The 18,073-nt window shown below is 40.4% G+C and overlaps 1 protein-coding gene and 1 long non-coding RNA gene across 4 annotated transcripts in view; one reads left to right on the forward strand and one right to left on the reverse strand.

The window, feature by feature from the left end:
- LOC124271131 (RUN and FYVE domain-containing protein 2-like) overlaps positions 1-18,073 on the reverse strand; it is an 88,707-nt gene that overhangs the window by 7,595 nt on the left and 63,039 nt on the right. For 2 of the 3 annotated variants that reach the window (XM_046706202.1, XM_046706208.1), the window contains exons 11-13: positions 17,880-17,977; positions 8,036-8,122; positions 969-1,098 (exon numbers count right to left, since the gene is read on the reverse strand). In XM_046706202.1, coding sequence (XP_046562158.1) covers positions 969-1,098; positions 8,036-8,122; positions 17,880-17,977 — 315 coding nt within the window. The remainder of the gene's footprint in view (positions 1-968; positions 1,099-8,035; positions 8,123-17,879; positions 17,978-18,073) is intronic. The other variant, XM_046706215.1, reaches the window with a different exon arrangement.
- Positions 11,620-12,006, forward strand: LOC124271187. Its single transcript, XR_006896968.1, has 3 exons — positions 11,620-11,678; positions 11,828-11,864; positions 11,941-12,006. It is a non-coding gene; the product is annotated as an uncharacterized LOC124271187 (long non-coding RNA).

Below are 18,073 nucleotides of genomic sequence, written 5' to 3' on the forward strand. Positions count from 1 at the left end.
GAAATGCCAAAAATGTTTTATTCAGAATTCCAAAACTACCAAAAGGCACAAGTACACCACCAGATCTATCTATGTGCCAAGTTTGGTGAAGAAATATTGAATGGTTTTAGAGTTCAGCTCTGGAAAAGAGCACTACCACAATTTCAGGCTAAGTGAAACTTGTTGCCATGGAAACGCCAAAAATATTTTATTCAGAATTCCAAAACAACCAAAAGGCACAAGTATACCACCAGATCTATCTATGTGCCAAGTTTGGTGAAGAAATATTGAACGGTTTTAGAGTTCTGCTCCGGAAAAGAGCACTACCACCAATTTCAGTCAAAGTCGACCTTTTTGCCATGGAAACGCCAAAAATATTTAATTCAGAATTCCAAAACTACCAAAAGGCACCAGTACACCACCAGATCCATGTATGTGCCAAGTTTGGGGAAAAAATATTGAACGGTTTTAGAGTTCTGCTCCGGAAAAGACAAATGTGCACGGACGGACGGACGGACGCACGCACGGACAGAGTCCATTTAACGGACAGAGTCCATTTTAATACCCATCAAAGCTGCGTTGCGGGGGATAATATGAGGGCAGCATCAGCCTCCCTACATGGGGTCTGGTTTTGAGGGCAGCTTCAGCCTCCCTACATGGGGTCTGGTATTGAGGGCAGCATCAGCCTCCCTACAAGGGGTCTGGTATTGAGGGCAGCATCAGCCTCCCTACAAGGGGTCTGGTATTGAGGGCAGCATCAGCCTCCCTACATGGGGTCTGGTATTGAGGGCAGCATCAGCCTCCCTACATGGGTCTGGTATTGAGGGCAGCATCAGCCTCCCTACATGGGGTCTTGTATTGAGGGCAGTATCAGCCTCCCTACATGGGGTCTGGTATTGAGGGCAGCATGAGCCTCCCTGCAAGGAATGTGGTATTAAGGGCAGCATCAGCCTCTCCACAATAGACCTGGTATTGAGGGCGTCTAATACCTGCTTGATGTCCTTCATGTGCTGCAGCTCCATCAGCAGCTGGCTGCCATGTGTCTTCTCCTCCTCCAGACTGTGCTGCAACGTGCTGCGCCACTCCCGCTCAATCCGCAAGTCTGTCTCCAGGGCCGTGCTGCAACCACAATACATCTCAACTACAGTCAGTGACAGCAGCAACCTGTTTACTACAGTCAGTGACAGCAGCAACCTGTTTAAGACACTACAGTCGGTGACAGCAGCAACCTGTTTACTACAGTCAGTGACAGCGGCAACCTGTCTACTAGAGTCAGTGACAGCGGTCACCTGTTTACTACACTCAGTGACAGTGGCAACCTGTCTACTACAGTCACTGAGAGCACTCAGTAACAGCGGCAACCTGTTTACTATACTCAGTAACAGAGGCAACCTTTCTAATACAGTCAGTGACAGCGGCAACCTGTTTACTAGTCAGTGACAGTGGCAACCTGTCTACTACAGTCAGTGAGAGTGGCAACCTGTTTACTACAGCCAGTGACAGCGGCAACCTGATTACTAGTCAGTGACAGTGGCAACCTGTCTACTACAGTCAGTGAGAGTGGCAACCTGTTTACTACAGTCAGTGACAGTGGTAACCTGTTTACTACAGCTAGTGACACTGGCAATGTGTCTAATACAGTCAGTGACAGGGCTAACCTGTTTACTAGTCAGTGACAGTGGCAACCTGTTTACTACAGCCAGTAACAGCGGCAACCCATCAAATACAGTCAGTGACAGCGGCAACCTGTTTACTAAAGTCAGTGACAGTGGTAACCTGTTTACTACAGCTAGTAACAGCGGCAACCTGATTACTACAGTCAGTGACAGTGGCAACCTGTCTACTACAGTCAGTGAGAGCGACAACCTGTCTACTACAGTCAGTGACAGCGGCCACCTGTTTACAACAGCCAGTAGCAGCGGCAACCTGATTACTACAGTCAGTGACAGCAGCAACCTGTTTAATACAGCCAGAGACAGTGGAAACGTGTCTACTACAGTCAGTGACAGGGTTAACTTGTTTACCAGTCAGTGACAGTGACAACCTGTTTACTACAGTCAGTGACAGTGGCAACCTGTTTACTACAGTCAGTGACAGGAGTGACCTGTTTACTACAGTCAGTGACAGCGACAACCTGTCAAATACAGTCAGTGACAGTGACAACCTGTTTACTACAGTCAGTGACAGCGGCAACCTGTCTAATACAGTCAGTGACAGTGGCAACCTGATTACTACAGCCAGTAACAGCGGCAACCTGTCTAATACAGTCAGTGACAGCAGCAACCTGTTTACTACAGTCAGTGACAGTGGTAACCTGTTTACTACAGCCAGTAACAGCGGCAACCTGATTACTACAGTCAGTGACAGTGGCAACCTGTCTACTACAGTCAGTGAGAGCGACAACCTGTCTACTACAGTCACTGACAGCGGCAACCTGATTACTACAGTCAGTGACAGCGGCCACCTGTTTAGTACAGTTAGTGACAGTGACAACCTGTTTACTACAGTCAGTGACAGCGGCAACCTGTTTACTACAGTCAGTGACAGCGGCAACCTGTTTACTACAGTCACTAAAAGCGGGAACCTGTTTACTTCAGTCAGTGACAGCGGCAACCTGTTTACTACAGTCAGTGACAGCGGCAACCTGTTTCCTACAGTCACTAAAGCGGCAACCTGTTTACTACAGTCAGTGACAGCGGCAACCTGTTTACTACAGCCAGTAACTGCAGCAACCTGTTTACTAGTCAGTGACAGTGGCAACCTGTTTACTACAGCCAGTAACAGCAGCAACCTGTTTACTACAGCCAGTAACTGCAGCAACCTGTTTACTAGTCAGTGACAGTGGCAACCTGTCTACTAAAGTCAGTGAGAGCGGCAACCTGTTTACAACAGTCAGTGACAGCAGCAACCTGTTTACTACAGCCAGTGACAGTAGCAACCTGTTTACTACAGCCAGAGACAGTGGAAACGTGTCTACTACAGTCAGTGACAAGGTTAACTTGTTTACCAGTCAGTGACAGTGACAACCTGTTTACTACAGTCAGTGACAGCGGCAACCTGTTTACTACAGTCAGTGACAGGGGCAACCTGTTTACTACACTCAGTAACTGCAGCAACCTGTTTACTACAGTCAATGACAGTGGCAACCTGTTTACTACAGTCTGACTGATTGACTGAGTTTGCTTTTACGCCGCTTTTAGCAATATTCCAGCAAAATCACGGCGGGGGACACCAGAAATGGGCTTCACACAATGTACCCATGTGGGGATTCGAACCCGGGTCTTCGGCGTGACGAGCCAACGCTTTAACCATTAGGCTACCCCACCGCCCCGTTTACTACAGTCAATGACAGTGGCAACCTGTGTACTACAGGCAGTAACAGTGGCAACCTGTTTACTACAGTCAGTGACAGCGGCAACCTGTTTACTACAGTCAGTGACAGAGGCGTGGTGTGATTACATGCCAGCATAGTAAGCGAGAAAGCGAGTGAGTGAGTGAGTGAGTTTTATGCCACTCTTGGCAATATTCCAGCCATATAACAGCGGGGAGCTTTATTAAGAATTGCTTCAATCTTCAGTTATTCTGTATAAAACTACACCAAGTACTGAAGGTCAACGTTTGTCTATTTCCATGTAATATACATGGACCATGATTCATTCCTTTAGATCAGACATTTTTTCCAGTTGGTCAGACAGCAGGCAATTCTCTATCATGAATTATATTATATTATCATTTTATATTGCATCACACACGTTTCGTTAATAAATCAATATTATAACGTATCTATGTTCAGGTTTGTTCTGCAATAACTGGAATCTGAATATATCTACTGATTGCCTTCATATTAATGCATAGGAAAAGATTTGTGTTTCAACTGTATACTTGTTCTTAGCATATTATATCATAACTTAACAAGACCTTGGTCACAACAGCTTATCAAACATGACAATAAATACTGAAAGGCGAAAGAAATGTTGTAATATTGGAAATGACATTTAAGTATCAATGTAGTATTTGAACTAGACTAACAACTAGTCTCTGAAATGAACATATCATACAGAAAAAAAGCTCATAGTACAAAAAATAAAACATAATGAAAAGGAGCCCTGAGACTTTCTTCATTTTCAGAAGCTGTGGAAATATAGTCTTGCCACATTTTCTAGACTTGCATGGGCTTTCTTGGATAAATTTGATTGGGGTCTGTATGACAGACTATATTTGAACCTAGTTTATTTAAATATACACCGGAAGTCAAGTTTGAGGAAAACATGAATCGTGGTCAACTAAAGTCTGTTTTGCCCAATAAAGTAGTGTTTTGATTGAGGTTTGAATTTTTTATTTGTGGAAAGGGAAGAGTCCGCAAAACAACTTCCAGGAAAGCATGTGATCATGCATGCATTCAGGCATAATGTGCCAGCAACATTGGACTTGTTTTCTGAAACAGCAGGTATGGCTAGGTTAACAAGAAGTGTTGAGTAATAAAGGTAAGTGAGCTGAAAGTGAGTGAGTGAGTTTATTTTTACGCAACTTCTAGCAATATTCCAGCAATATCATGGGGGGGGACACCAGAAATGGGCTTCACACATTCTGCCCATGTGGGGAATCGAACCCGGCCGTCTTCAGCGTGATGAGCGAACACCTTAACCACTAGGCTACCCCACAGCCCCAATATATGACCCTATCAGTCACAAAAAAAAATCAGTGTGACATATTGCGCAGGCCTGGCTGTCTTCATCTAAACAAGCAGCAGTTTTCTGCAATACTTCCAAGTGGCCTCTTGCAATGACACTTTTAACAAATTTGGCAGCCGTGGACAGTAATAGTAAATAGTCAAGCTCAATTTGTGGTAGACAGATAGTCATTCTGAATATGGCCAACTGTTGGTTAGTTATTTAAAACAAACTGTTTTCTAAGTACCACTATAAGATAACTCAAATCATTCTATTTACGGTAAATGTAAAATAAAGTGGCTGTGCTATTGTTTGTAGCTATTTCTACAGCCCCATATATTTACTATGGGATATGTCATGTGGATTTTTAAGAAATAACTAGGTTGCTCTGAATAGCACAATATACACAACAGGTTGCGATGAAGTTAAATGTTTATCAAAACAAGGATATTCTATTGCTTCTTTTTCAAAGAACAACGTGTTTTGTAACCAGTATTTCAAACCAGTCACTAACATGAGTAATTAATCTTGAACATGACCAAAATTTGTTAACTTTTTCACAGCTTGTCCCTTTTTGAATGTTGTAGAACATCTGACCAAAGTACAATTAAATATTGAACAAGAGTAGTGTATAAGTCATGTCATCATGAACCAGATAAAGTTGCTGTGCTAACACTCTTGGTTCTCTATTAAAGTAAAGGCACTAAAACTACAGAGAGGCTGTCTAATTATCCATAACACAGCAAGTGTACCTCCAAGCCTTGAAATTATCACATCTCTTGTCAAAAAGAAAACTATTCACCCTATTGTACATGAACCAATCAATATAATGTCAAATCGATAGCACCTACGCAATGTCCATAAGGGTTACAGGAGCACTTAACAAAAGGACATGCATTTGATGTTCACAAAACACGTCTCTCCTTCCTTTGTGAAAGTTTGAATTGATGTGCAAGTACATTCAGTGAAAGAAGGGAAAATGTATAGTTATCACAGAGACCTGCTAGCTTGTTCACCCCACAAGAACAATGTCAGCAAACAGGTTTCAATTCTGGCAAAACTTTCCACTTTTACGGTAGACTATCATCAAGCGAGGAAAGGAATGCTGCTGGTGAATAGCACAGATAATCACTGCAAACTATTGAAACAATGACCATCCGCTAGAAACATGGAAGAGTCAGTGACGCTTTTCTCTCTGCAAACACAAGACTAGATGCTGCTTTTGGATGATTAAACCCATAACACTTGACATTTATTAAATTGTCATTTTATACAAAAAGACAATGCAAAAACAATGGTTAACATTCTATTTCATGGGCTTATTACAATATTATACACCAAGTTTCTTGTCTACTTCAAGCAATCAAAGTCAGCATCAAAGAATCTTATGATTGATAAACAACTTTCCTCTGATTGAAACCTATTACTGCCAGATGGGAGTTGTTTCAGTTGTTAGGGAAATGTTACAATTGTTACACCACTATGACGGACAGAGGAACTGTGAACATGACTAGCAGGTAATTGTAAGAAAACAATTTCCAACACTTAGTAAACTGTGCTGTCATACTTACAAAATAAATTGATCATTTCAGGCAGACATGCCCCTGAAGGAATCCGGCTCTAACGTATGTTTTACGTGAAACAATAACAATTTCAGTAAGTCATGTCATAAATATCATACATGAGAAAATTCATTTTGGGAGAAACCTATTATCCTTTTCTTGAAATATTGATCAAACAAGGATGTACAGAAGGGATACAGTATAATGGCGGACAGTAATGATTATTGTCCTGAAACAATCACAATTGCCCGTTTCACAATTTGAGTGATCATGTAGATGATGTAGAAGTGTTGTCGCAGAGATGCTGGGGGGCGTTGGGGACACCCACCTGCCCTGTTTTCATGTTAGATACCACCTGATTATATCTATAGCAGCTCAGTGACAGGGGAAACAAGATGTACCACATCTTCTAGCAAGGCCGATGCTAACTCCTTACAAATCACTCTACTTAACACCTACACACAAAAAAACTATCGTGAAGATTGATAATTTGATTTACAATGTGTTTAAAGACAGAAATCTACAAACAATAAAAAAGACAGTATGTACGCAGTACAACCAAACAGAGTAATTATCCTGGAGATAAGTCATTAAACTATGTATCACAAAACAATCGACCTCTACTTAAAGGTAATAATCGGTTGGACATCAAAACGATGATTATAATTGCTTTTTTAAAGGGACATTATCTATCTAATGTTTATTTAAGAATGATCTTTGTAAATGAACGGTGTACACATATTAAGAAAGGTATTATACTGTATAGACGGCAACTTCTTTATTATACTATTAGGCGATGTTTCAACCTCCTAAAATGCCAATCAAACACATGAATCGCATAGAGACAAAACAGGTATACACATATTGACACAGTACCGAGTGCAGATTAGTAAACAATGGAAACGTAACCCCATACAATGCCTTACAGTCATACAGGACCCCAGTCAGGACAACCACCTTAGTCATATGATGTATGACATCCCAAGTTGTAAGTAAGAAATTGGTTACTTTTAGCACTAAGATTATTCTGTAAAAAAGGTCTGAGCCCCATTAGTATAGCCCTAGTGAGGATTAGAATTTACCAGAAAATATACAGTTCGACTTGTCCAACAAAATGATGTGCTACAGAGTTGCCTTCTACAAATGTTAGAAAACTAGTAGTCTACAAGAAAATGTCACTAGACCTTCCAGAAATTAACTCAAAACTAGCGTACTTATGTTAATTTCAGTCCTTGGGAGTGAAAAGATGAATACATATTATGTCCCAAACTGGGCTTTCGTCACCTAGGAAGCAGTGAGGCTTTCATGAGTCAGGATTTCCACATGATTGTCACTTTCCTCACTTGGGAAGCACTGAGACTTTCATGAGTCAGGATTCTCACGTGATCGTGACTTTTCTTAACCTGGGAAGAACGGAGACTTTCATGAGTCAGGATTCTCACGTGATCGTGACTTTCCTAACCTGGGAAGCACGGAGACTTTCATGAGTCACGATTCTCACGTGATCGTGACTTTCCTAACCTGGGAAGCACGGAGACTTTCATGAGTCCCGATTTCTATGTGATTGTCACTTTCCTAACCTGGGAAGCACGGAGACTTTCATGAGTCAGGATTCCCACGTGATCGTGACTTTCCTCACTCATGATCCCCATGTGACTCAGTTTCAGGCATCCAATATTAGCTAAGGATGAAAAACAAATATAAAGAAAACACATAAATTCACATATAGGATCTAACATTGGAAAATAACAAACATGGCATCATTGAGTCCCAAGGGAGATTACTCCTGCTACACATCAGAAATAGTGCATGCCATGACCTTACCGCTTGGCGTCCTTCTCAGCTACGATCTGCCCAAGTTTGCGTGCTGTTTCTTCGGCTGCCATTTTGTCGGATTCAGCTTTTTTATGTCTACAATACGTGCAGGCGGGGCAGCAACCAAACAACATGCAAAAGAAATATAAAAAAAAATCAACAACACAACGACTAAAGCTGGTGAAAGCAAAAACAACATGTAGAGAGTGTCCTACGATAATGACAGCTGGTAACTATGGTAACAGTGTTGGCAATGAAGGTTTATGGGTTCTTGTGGTTTACTCCTCGGGTACTTAAATCTGGGGACCCAAATCATTGATGTTTACCACCAGGGTAATTAGACCAACCCCTTGATTCAACGCTTCATTCTCAGACACTGCAGGACATACCATTCTGTACATACACCAACTATAGAACAACAACCTACAGATGACTACACTGCAACGTATAGTTTCTAAAACCCTTTCTTAACAATTATATAAAAATACAAGAAGAAAAGACAATGCAGTTTAGAATGCTGTACAGGGTTCAATTTCTGCTATACTTCACACAATAGGAATGCTCAGAGCACATGAAATACATTTGCCTTCTAAATCCTTAGTGAAACTGCACCAAGGTTGCTTTTTTCAAGAATGTGACGCCATAACTAATAACAGTTATCACAGAACTTATCCAGTCAAGAACACTGATGCATCACAGATCTGGTCTGGCAGATTTTATATGTTTAAATTGTTCCCAAACTTAGTTTGTGATGAAAAAACACACACACAGGAGGTCAACTTTAAGACTCAATGTGCAAAAAGGAAATACAACATATTTTGGAATTAATAGTTTTTGAGCGCTGAACATGATAATTATGGTAATGACTGCAAAGTGGTGAAGTGTTAAACTACCAGCCAGTCCACTGCACCATGGTGAGTTGAAGGGCAAGGCTCCACAGTTGCACTCATTATCCTTATTTCAGAAAATCACAGCAGGTTATTTCAACATTTTTTTTCATTATTCCAGAATTTCTTTTCATAAATTTAAAGCACATTTACTGAGGTACTGTCTCCCTGAAATTGTTTGACTTGTGTTCACATTGTAGAAATACAACAGAACGTCTGCCCACATATCTATTTGAACATTTAAATCCATAAAAATGACTTCATGTTGTTGTGATATTGTTAATTTACAATCTCATGAATTCCATGGCATACATATTGGAGATAAACAACATATTATGTCAAACACCAAGCGTCATTTAGTGTTGCAACACTTGAAACAGTTGATAGTCATAGATAATTTGTTCGGTACACTTTAAAAGTTAATCATCTTTCAGGATTTCAACTTCATTTGTTCATGCCAACAAGATCACATCTTTATTGCATTTAAGTTGTGAAATATCAGATAACAGAGAAATGTTGATGGTCATATAAACCATTAAGGAAATTAAGAGAGTAGCCATGTGATATTGCAGCAAGGCTATAGAATGTCTTCTCGACTACAGAGACATTGATTTCTGTGTAATGGGGTAAATGATAGGGTATAGGTCAATGCAGAATGAAAATACACGTGAACTCAGAGATGTTATAAAAGACCAGCATCACAATTTTTAACTCGTTAACACAATTTTGAAAGTGTGATCATATATACACATTTCTAACTTGGTATCACACACTGGGGAAATCTTGTGACTGTATCACACACTGGGAAAATCTTGTGACTTTACTGTGGACCCATCCAAGGTAGAGCACAAGGTTCACTAAATTTACTCGGATTGAAACTTTCATATTTAGTCGTTTAGATTCACCAGTTGTACTGGACATTGCAATACCAAGGGAATCAGATTAATGTACACAGTGCCATCCAGGATAGTTAAAACATCAGATGGAACCATAAAGAAACTCTATAGATGCATTACAGATCTGGGATATGTCTCCATTCTCCTGTAATACTACAAGAGATAGAAATATCACATATTGTGATGTGTGTCATAAATATCACATATCAGGAATAAACACTAATACCTATATTACATTCATACTGTTATTTCAGACATGTTAAACTGTGGACAAATACGAAGGTTCAATGTCACTCTCCAAGTAAGGGATGTTCAGGCAACAGTACCCTCTACTTGATTGTACCCGCGAAGGTCCGGGTTAGAATATTGATGTCCAAGATATTTTTATGGATTAAACTTCTTTTTTAACCAATCAGGTCCGTTCATCAGGTGAATTGACGTGAGGGAAATAAAAAAGAGTTTTAATCCATAAATATATCTTGGACATCTATGTACAACTTCTAAATGCCACTGACAGACATTAGAATATTGATCTTCAGTAACCCATGCTTGTCATAAGAGGCGACTAACGGGATCGGGTGGTCAGGCTCGCTGACTTGGTTGACACATGTCATCTGTTCCCAATTGTGTAGATCGATGCTCATGTTGTTGATCACTGGATTGTCTGGTCCAGACTCGATTATTTACAGACCGCCGCCATACAGCTGGAATATTGCTGAGTGCAGCGTAAAACTACACTCACTCACTTACTCTACTTGATTGTGCCTCAACATAGGGCAGGCATATGTTTCTACAGATGCACCCACACGGTGAGCAAGTCTCCAACACGTGGAAAGGTGGGCTAGATGTACTGAGCAAATACACGCCGCATCAATGCATGAAGCTTCTTAAAAGTGGTTCCTGTTAGGTTACCTCACATCACACTACAACACAAAGATCCTCGGATTGGTTCGCAGTATCAAAGGCACTATTCATAAAATGAAATGTATTCTTTAGATCATATCATTAACATATTTTTACAGTGTTCTGTAAACTGGGCTTCTTTCTGGACAATACAAAGAGATTCATGTTAGATTGAAAACTAAACATAATAAACATCAATCTCAACCAATAATCTTCAGCAGAAGTTGGAAGAACATGAAGACATGAAACTTATGGTTGTCAGTTTCTCTATTGTCTGTGACACTGTGTCACTTCAACAAGTCAATGATGAGTAGGTGTACTGTGTCACTTCAACAAGTCAATGATGAGTAGGTGTACTGTGTCACTTCAACAGGTCAATGATGAGTAGGTGTACTGTGTCACTTCAACAGGTCAATGATGAGTAGGTGTACTGTGTCACTTCAACAGGTCAATGATGAGTAGGTGTACTGTGTCACTTCAACAGGTCAATGATGAGTTGGTGTACTGTGTCACTTCAACAAGTCAATGATGAATAGGTGTATTGTGTCACTTCAACAAGTCAATGATGAGTTGGTGTACTGTGTCACTTCAACTAGTCAATGATGAGTAGGTGTACTGTGTCTCTTCAACAAGTCAGTGATGAATAGGTGTACTGTGTCACTTCAACTAGTCAATGATGAGTAGGTGTACTGTGTCACTTTAACAGGTCAATGATGAATAGGTGTATTGTGTCACTTCAACAAGTCAATGATGAGTTGGTGTACTGTGTCACTTCAACTAGTCAATGATGAGTTGGTGTACTAGTCAATGATGAGTAGGTGTACTGTGTCACTTCAACAAGTCAATGATGAGTAGGTGTACTGTGTCACTTCAACAAGTCAATGATGAGTAGGTGTACTGTGTCACTTCAACAAGTCAATGATGAGTAGGTGTACTGTGTCACTTCAACAAGTCAATGATGAGTAGGTGTACTGTGTCACTTCAACAGGTCAATGATGAGTAGGGTGTACTGTGTCACTTCAACAAGTCAATGATGAGTAGGTGTACTGTGTCACTTCAACAGGTCAATGATGAGTAGGTGTACTGTGTCACTTCAACAAGTCAATGATGAGTAGGTGTACTGTGTCACTTCAACAAGTCAATGATGAGTTGGTGTACTGTGTCACTTCAACTAGTCAATGATGAGTTGGTGTACTGTGTGTCACTTCAACAAGTCAATGATGAGTAGGTGTACTGTGTCACTTCAACAAGTCAATGATGAGTAGGTGTACTGTGTCACTTCAACAAGTCAATGATGAGTAGGTGTACTGTGTCACTTCAACAAGTCAATGATGAGTAGGTGTACTGTGTCTCTTCAACAAGTCAATGATGAGTAGGTGTACTGTGTCACTTCAACAAGTCAATGATGAGTTGGTGTACTGTGTCACTTCAACAAGTCAGTGATGAGTAGGTGTACTGTGTCACTTCAACAAGTCAATGATGAGTAGGTGTACTGTGTCACTTCAACAAGTCAATGATGAGTAGGTGTACTGTGTCACTTCAACAAGTCAATGATGAGTAGGTGTACTGTGTCACTTCAACAAGTCAGTGATGAGTAGGTGTACTGTGTCACTTCAACAAGTCAATGATGAGTAGGTGTACTGTGTCACTTCAACAAGTCAGTGATGAATAGGTGTACTGTGTCACTTCAACAAGTCAGTGATGAGTAGGTGTAGTCAATGATGAGTAGGTGTACTGTGTCTCTTCAACAAGTCAGTGATGAATAGGTGTATTGTGTCACTTCAACAAGTCAGTGATGAGTAGGTGTACTGTGTCACTTCAACAAGTCAGTGATGAGTTGGTGTACCGAAACGTCGCTATTGTGAAAATAAAGAAGTTGATCATCCACAAAATATTGTCATCTCTGTACCACAAACAGAATGCCACTCAAACAAATCTTTGAACTGAATAGTTGAATAGCTACATGTGTGCATCCCTCACCTCTCCAAATTACTGATTGGCTGAATAGCTACATGTGTACATCCCTCACCTCTCCCTGTAACTGATTGGCTGAATAGCTCCATGTGTGCATCCCTCACCTCTCCCAGTTACTGATTGGCTGAATAGCTCCATGTGTGCATCCCTCACCTCTCCCTGTTACTGATTGGCTGAATAGCTACATGTGTGCATCCCTCACCTCTCCCTGTTACTGATTGATTGAATAGCTACATGTGTGCATCCCTCACCTCTCCCAGTTACTGATTGGCTGAATAGCTACATGTGTGCATCCCTCACCTCTCCCTGTTACTGATTGGCTGAATAGCTACACATGGAAAACAGGCATTTCCACAGACCGTTCTATAAATGGCTTGTCATGTAAATCATACAATCAGCAGATGCACAGGGTTGGTAGGTTTCATAAGAACTTTTCTGCTATCAAATCTTTAGTTAACATAGCCCCACAGTGAAAACACTGTAGGTTTAGGTTGCAAGTAATGCTTGGTTTACATGGTCCAGTGAAACATACCATATTGCCCTTAGTCACAGGATATATTAACTAATTATGGTCTGTTTAGTCAATACTGGGGTCCCTGACTAATTATTTGTTTCTGTAAATGGCCAATAGAGACTGGACAGGCAGATAATAAGACTCAAGGGTTTAAATGACCACTTTCACTAGACAGCTATAGCCTGGAGGTTGACAAATGCACTTAGTCTGGAAGTATGGCACCGCTTTATCCTCCTCAGTGGTGGGGGAGGAAAACGTAAGCCACAGGGATATACAAGCTGGCACTCTAACCTGCGCTCCAACTTGGCACTCCCACCCTCACTAATGCTAATATGATTAGACCTCCCCTCCCTGCATCCAAACCAATAAACATGTCAAGGCCATCAGCAGGGCTATAGACGCTCCAAGTCATTAATACCACCATGGAGAATACAGGATCTGATTGGTTAGTGAAATCATGAAGACCTCCGACATAAAACCTACATGGCTGCCAGGCTTCACAGGAAGTAACAATAGAACACTGGTACAACATTACATGCTGTTATCCACACAAAGTTTCACGTGTCCATATGTACCTCTAAATGAATAACACAGAATGAAGCTGGATGCTGCCCTTTTTTGCCCAAACACACATAAATCTGAAAAATTCTGGTCAAGATTTGTGTAACGTTTTAGCAGTGACTAAAACATGGAACAACATTCTGGATAATGAAATCCTAAGTTAGGTGACAGAGTCAAATACATTAAAACCCCATGATGTTTAATTACCCAAATTGCATCTCCACTTACTGTCACTTGAAGCGATTCCAGCTGTGTTAATGTTTGTCTGCGAGTGTCAATAACTGGGAATGGGACCATCATGTTTGTTAGGTATTTGTTCTGACACCACACACAGCAATATTTCACCTTCATGAGGGCAGCCTTCAAACAATCGCATGTGGACCAGACAATCCAGTGATTGTTATTGTGACCAATGACCCATGTTGTGGAGTTACCTTGGCAACCTGATCCTGCGGTCTCTTCCGATCAACATTGGTGGCCTACTCCATTCCAGAATCCCAAAGGGTCTTTGGGAATATGCCATGAGTATGTAACTATCGTAACTATGAATGGTGTATCATTTTGTTGATGGAACTATACACTGGCATATGGCATATCCACAAGACATAGATTTCTTACATACATATGTACATCCACAGCTAAGTTGGGTTGAATGAGTAGCAAGACTAAAACTAAGGATGAATCCCGGGTTTCCTTGTCATGAGGCTTATCTTAACAGTAGATATTTTTAGGGTACCCAGATCATGATAGAGTATTAATATTAGTACCACAGTCAAATATTCCAGGACAACTCTTAAAATATACACTGAATTAAGTTTCTGTCACGTTAAATTCACTACCTATGTGAGGATAACATCAATAACATAAATAATTTAACACTTAATGCGAGTGAGTTTAGGACGACTAAATATGTACAACTTTCATAATCAACAGTAACCACAAATGAAATATATTATCCTGTCAAGCTGGTTGCCCTTTCACTTCATCTTGCCTTACTATTAAAGAAAATAATTGATATTTTTGTGTTTTCCTAGAGTGTGATTAGTCTAAAGTAACAACTTAGTTTCATCTGATATAGAATCCCATGAAAGGTTAAAGAGGTATGGACATATTTCAAACTACCCTTTGATCAGTTCTAAAAGTCATTGTAGATGCCAGAAATAAGTTGACATAAAGACCTGAAAGTTTCTTTCCAATAAGAAAACGTTATCAGGTATCAACTGTATTGAAATCTATTGAATTCCTATTCTCTATATAATATGTATTGACCTATATGCATGACAAGGTCCTCATTGGCCATCAGTGAGTGAGTGAGTGGCTTGGGTTTATGTCTCTTTGACTGTTGTTTTAGTAATATCTGAACGAGTGAGCCTGCTGTGGGCGGACCTCCCTAAATGATGCAGTTCTGACACTCACTTCCCGGTGCGACCACCAAGCTTGAGTATGATGCTAAAAACCTTAAAACAGACACAATCAGCTTTAAAAACCTTTGTAAAACAGTGAATGCTTCAATATAGCAATGTTACACTTTCATCTGCTAAAGGCCATGTTGAATGGAACAGCTTGGTAGGACCATGCGTTTTTTCGCTGAACAACAGTGGAATTTGCTTTACCTAACAGCTTGCACTCCTGCCATGTTGAAGTTGAACAACAGTGGACCTGCTGGGGCACTCCTGCCATGTTGAAGTTGAACAACAGTGGACCTGCTGGGGCACTCCTGCCATGTTGAAGTTGAACAACAGTGGACCTGCTGGGGCACTCCTGCCATGTTGAAGTTGAACAACAGTGGACCTGCTGGGGCACTCCTGCCATGTTGAAGCTGAACAACAGTGGACCTCCTGCCATGTTGAAGTTGAACAACAGTGGACCTGGCTGCTGGGGCACTCCTGCCATGTTGAAGTTGAACAACAGTGGACCTGCTGGGGCACTCCTGCCATGTTGAAGTTGAACAACAGTGGACCTGCTGGGGCACTCCTGCCATGTTGAAGTTGAACAACAGTGGACCTGCTGGGGCACTCCTGCCATGTTGAAGCTGAACAACAGTGGACCTGCTGGGGCATAGCGCTGGGCAACTTACAGTTGTCTTTAGGACTGTCAATCTCATGATAACCAATGCACTTATTTTCACACTAGCGATATTTCAGCACAAGGTTTATGTTTGAAATTGACATACTTTTATGTTATAATTTTCACTTAATGTTTTTAATCATTACACCATTGACTACCCAGACTACAGAGTGAGTGAGTGAGTGAGTGAGTTTGTTTTTATGCCGCTTTTAGCAATATTCCTGCAATATCACAGCTGGAACATTAGAAACGGGCTTCACACATTGTACCCATGTGGGGAATTGAACCCGGTTTTCGGCATGATGAGTGAACACTTTAACCACTAGGATACCCTCCTGAGACTACAGAAAGTAGGTCATAATTTTGTTAAAACAAATAATTACTCATGTCAACATCAGCAGATAATCTGAGTCTTGAGCTGAGCCATGTCTCAAGTAAAGTTACCATACCCTAGTTGGCTTGCATACCAACTGTACAAGTAATTTGATATAAACTGCAACAGGGGTGACATCCAAAGTTTTACAGACTAGGTTTGGTCACATCAAGGTATCTGATGACTGACCTGATCTAACAGTGATACAAGAAGACACATCCCACCATGAACTACTAAGACTTCGCGGTCTACAAAAGTATTACACTACATTACACATTACATCTAATCAAAACTGTGGGCATACTTGTGTATCAGTGTAAAGATGACAAAGCCGGGTTGGCCATATCGGACAAAAACACAGCAAAACAAGCTTTTCTTCTTTGAACCACAGATGTTTCAAATTTCTCATCTACACTGCACAGTATTCTTCACAGAGAATCAGCTGGGATGAACACTGTGCCCTGTGAATGAAACATTTACACTGCTGATAAAACACTGGCTATCTGTGGTACATATGTTGTTGTGATGAAAGCACCACGGTAGATAGAACATACCTGCTGTAACTAAATGTTGGCTACAACAACAACTTCTCTAAATCTAGAGTATATATAAAAACAATAAGTCTCATTTCTAAAGGAATATCTAGTACTGCTTGTATGACAATATGTTTCAGTTCTAAATGAATATCTAGTACTGTTGGTATGACAACATGTTTCAGTTCTAAATGAATATCTAGTACTGTTGGTATGACAGCATGTTTCAGTTCTAAAGGAATATCTAGTACTGTTTGTATGACAACATGTTTCAGTTCTAAATGAATATCTAGTACTGTTTGTATGACAACATGTTTCAGTTCTAAAGGAATATCTAGTACTGTTTGTATGACAACATGTTTCAGTTCTAAAGGAATATCTAGTACTGTTTGTATGACAACATGTTTCAGTTCTAAATGAATATCTAGTACTGTTGGTATGACAATATGTTTCAGTTCTAAAGGAATATCTAGTACTGTTGGTATGACAACATGTTTCAGTTCTAAAGGAATATCTAGTACTGTTTGTATGACAACATGTTACAGTGACCTTCATTCGACTGCTGGATACACCCTAAGCTGAGAACTGTATGTGGTACAAGTGGTGAAGTGTGTCGTGACTAACAAGGAATTTCTGGTACACAAGCAGCCTGTAGTACACACATTCAACAACATATAGTGTGATACTGTACAATAATACTGTACAATCAAAATTGGATTGCATAACAAGTACACAAGTACTTCTTTGGATTTGTTCATCTGAAATCATTGTGATTATCACTGGATTTTATCACTCATGATACATTAAATCAAAATGTGTATTTTTTCACTCCCATGATTAAGCGTTAGTATGGTGATTCACGTCGGTCAAGCTTCTCGGCTATTGGATCTTTCCATTCTGAACAGCAAAAGCTGATGAATGGCAGTATTTTGCACTTTGGAAATGGAGAGGCAGAAAACACAACCCTGTGTCAATGGCAGTATATTACTGACGCTTAAAACCTATTTAAAAATATACAAAGATATAAAATTAGCTCCTTCAACATATTTTTTCATACAGAACAATTTATAATATAGCCAAGTCCTTGGCTAGCATGGTGTACAGTCACGTCCCCGGCTAGATAATCTAGTGGTACAGTCATTCACCTTTTCTCCAAGTCCCGCAGGGTGGTCACCAGCTGGGTCGTCTTCTCCTCCAGCTTGCTCACCATGTCCACCTTGTGTTTCATGGATCCCTCACAACTCTGCAAGCCACAAAAACAACATGAAACCATCCTTCCTCATTCCTTCTCCAACTACCATCGTAAAAATATTGAAGTTTTTTTATATACATCTCTGCA

This window comes from Haliotis rubra, unplaced genomic scaffold (assembly GCF_003918875.1).
Source record: "Haliotis rubra isolate DU_JTF1 unplaced genomic scaffold, ASM391887v1 Scf1023, whole genome shotgun sequence".
In the NCBI taxonomy this organism is placed as follows: Eukaryota; Metazoa; Mollusca; class Gastropoda; order Lepetellida; family Haliotidae; genus Haliotis; species Haliotis rubra.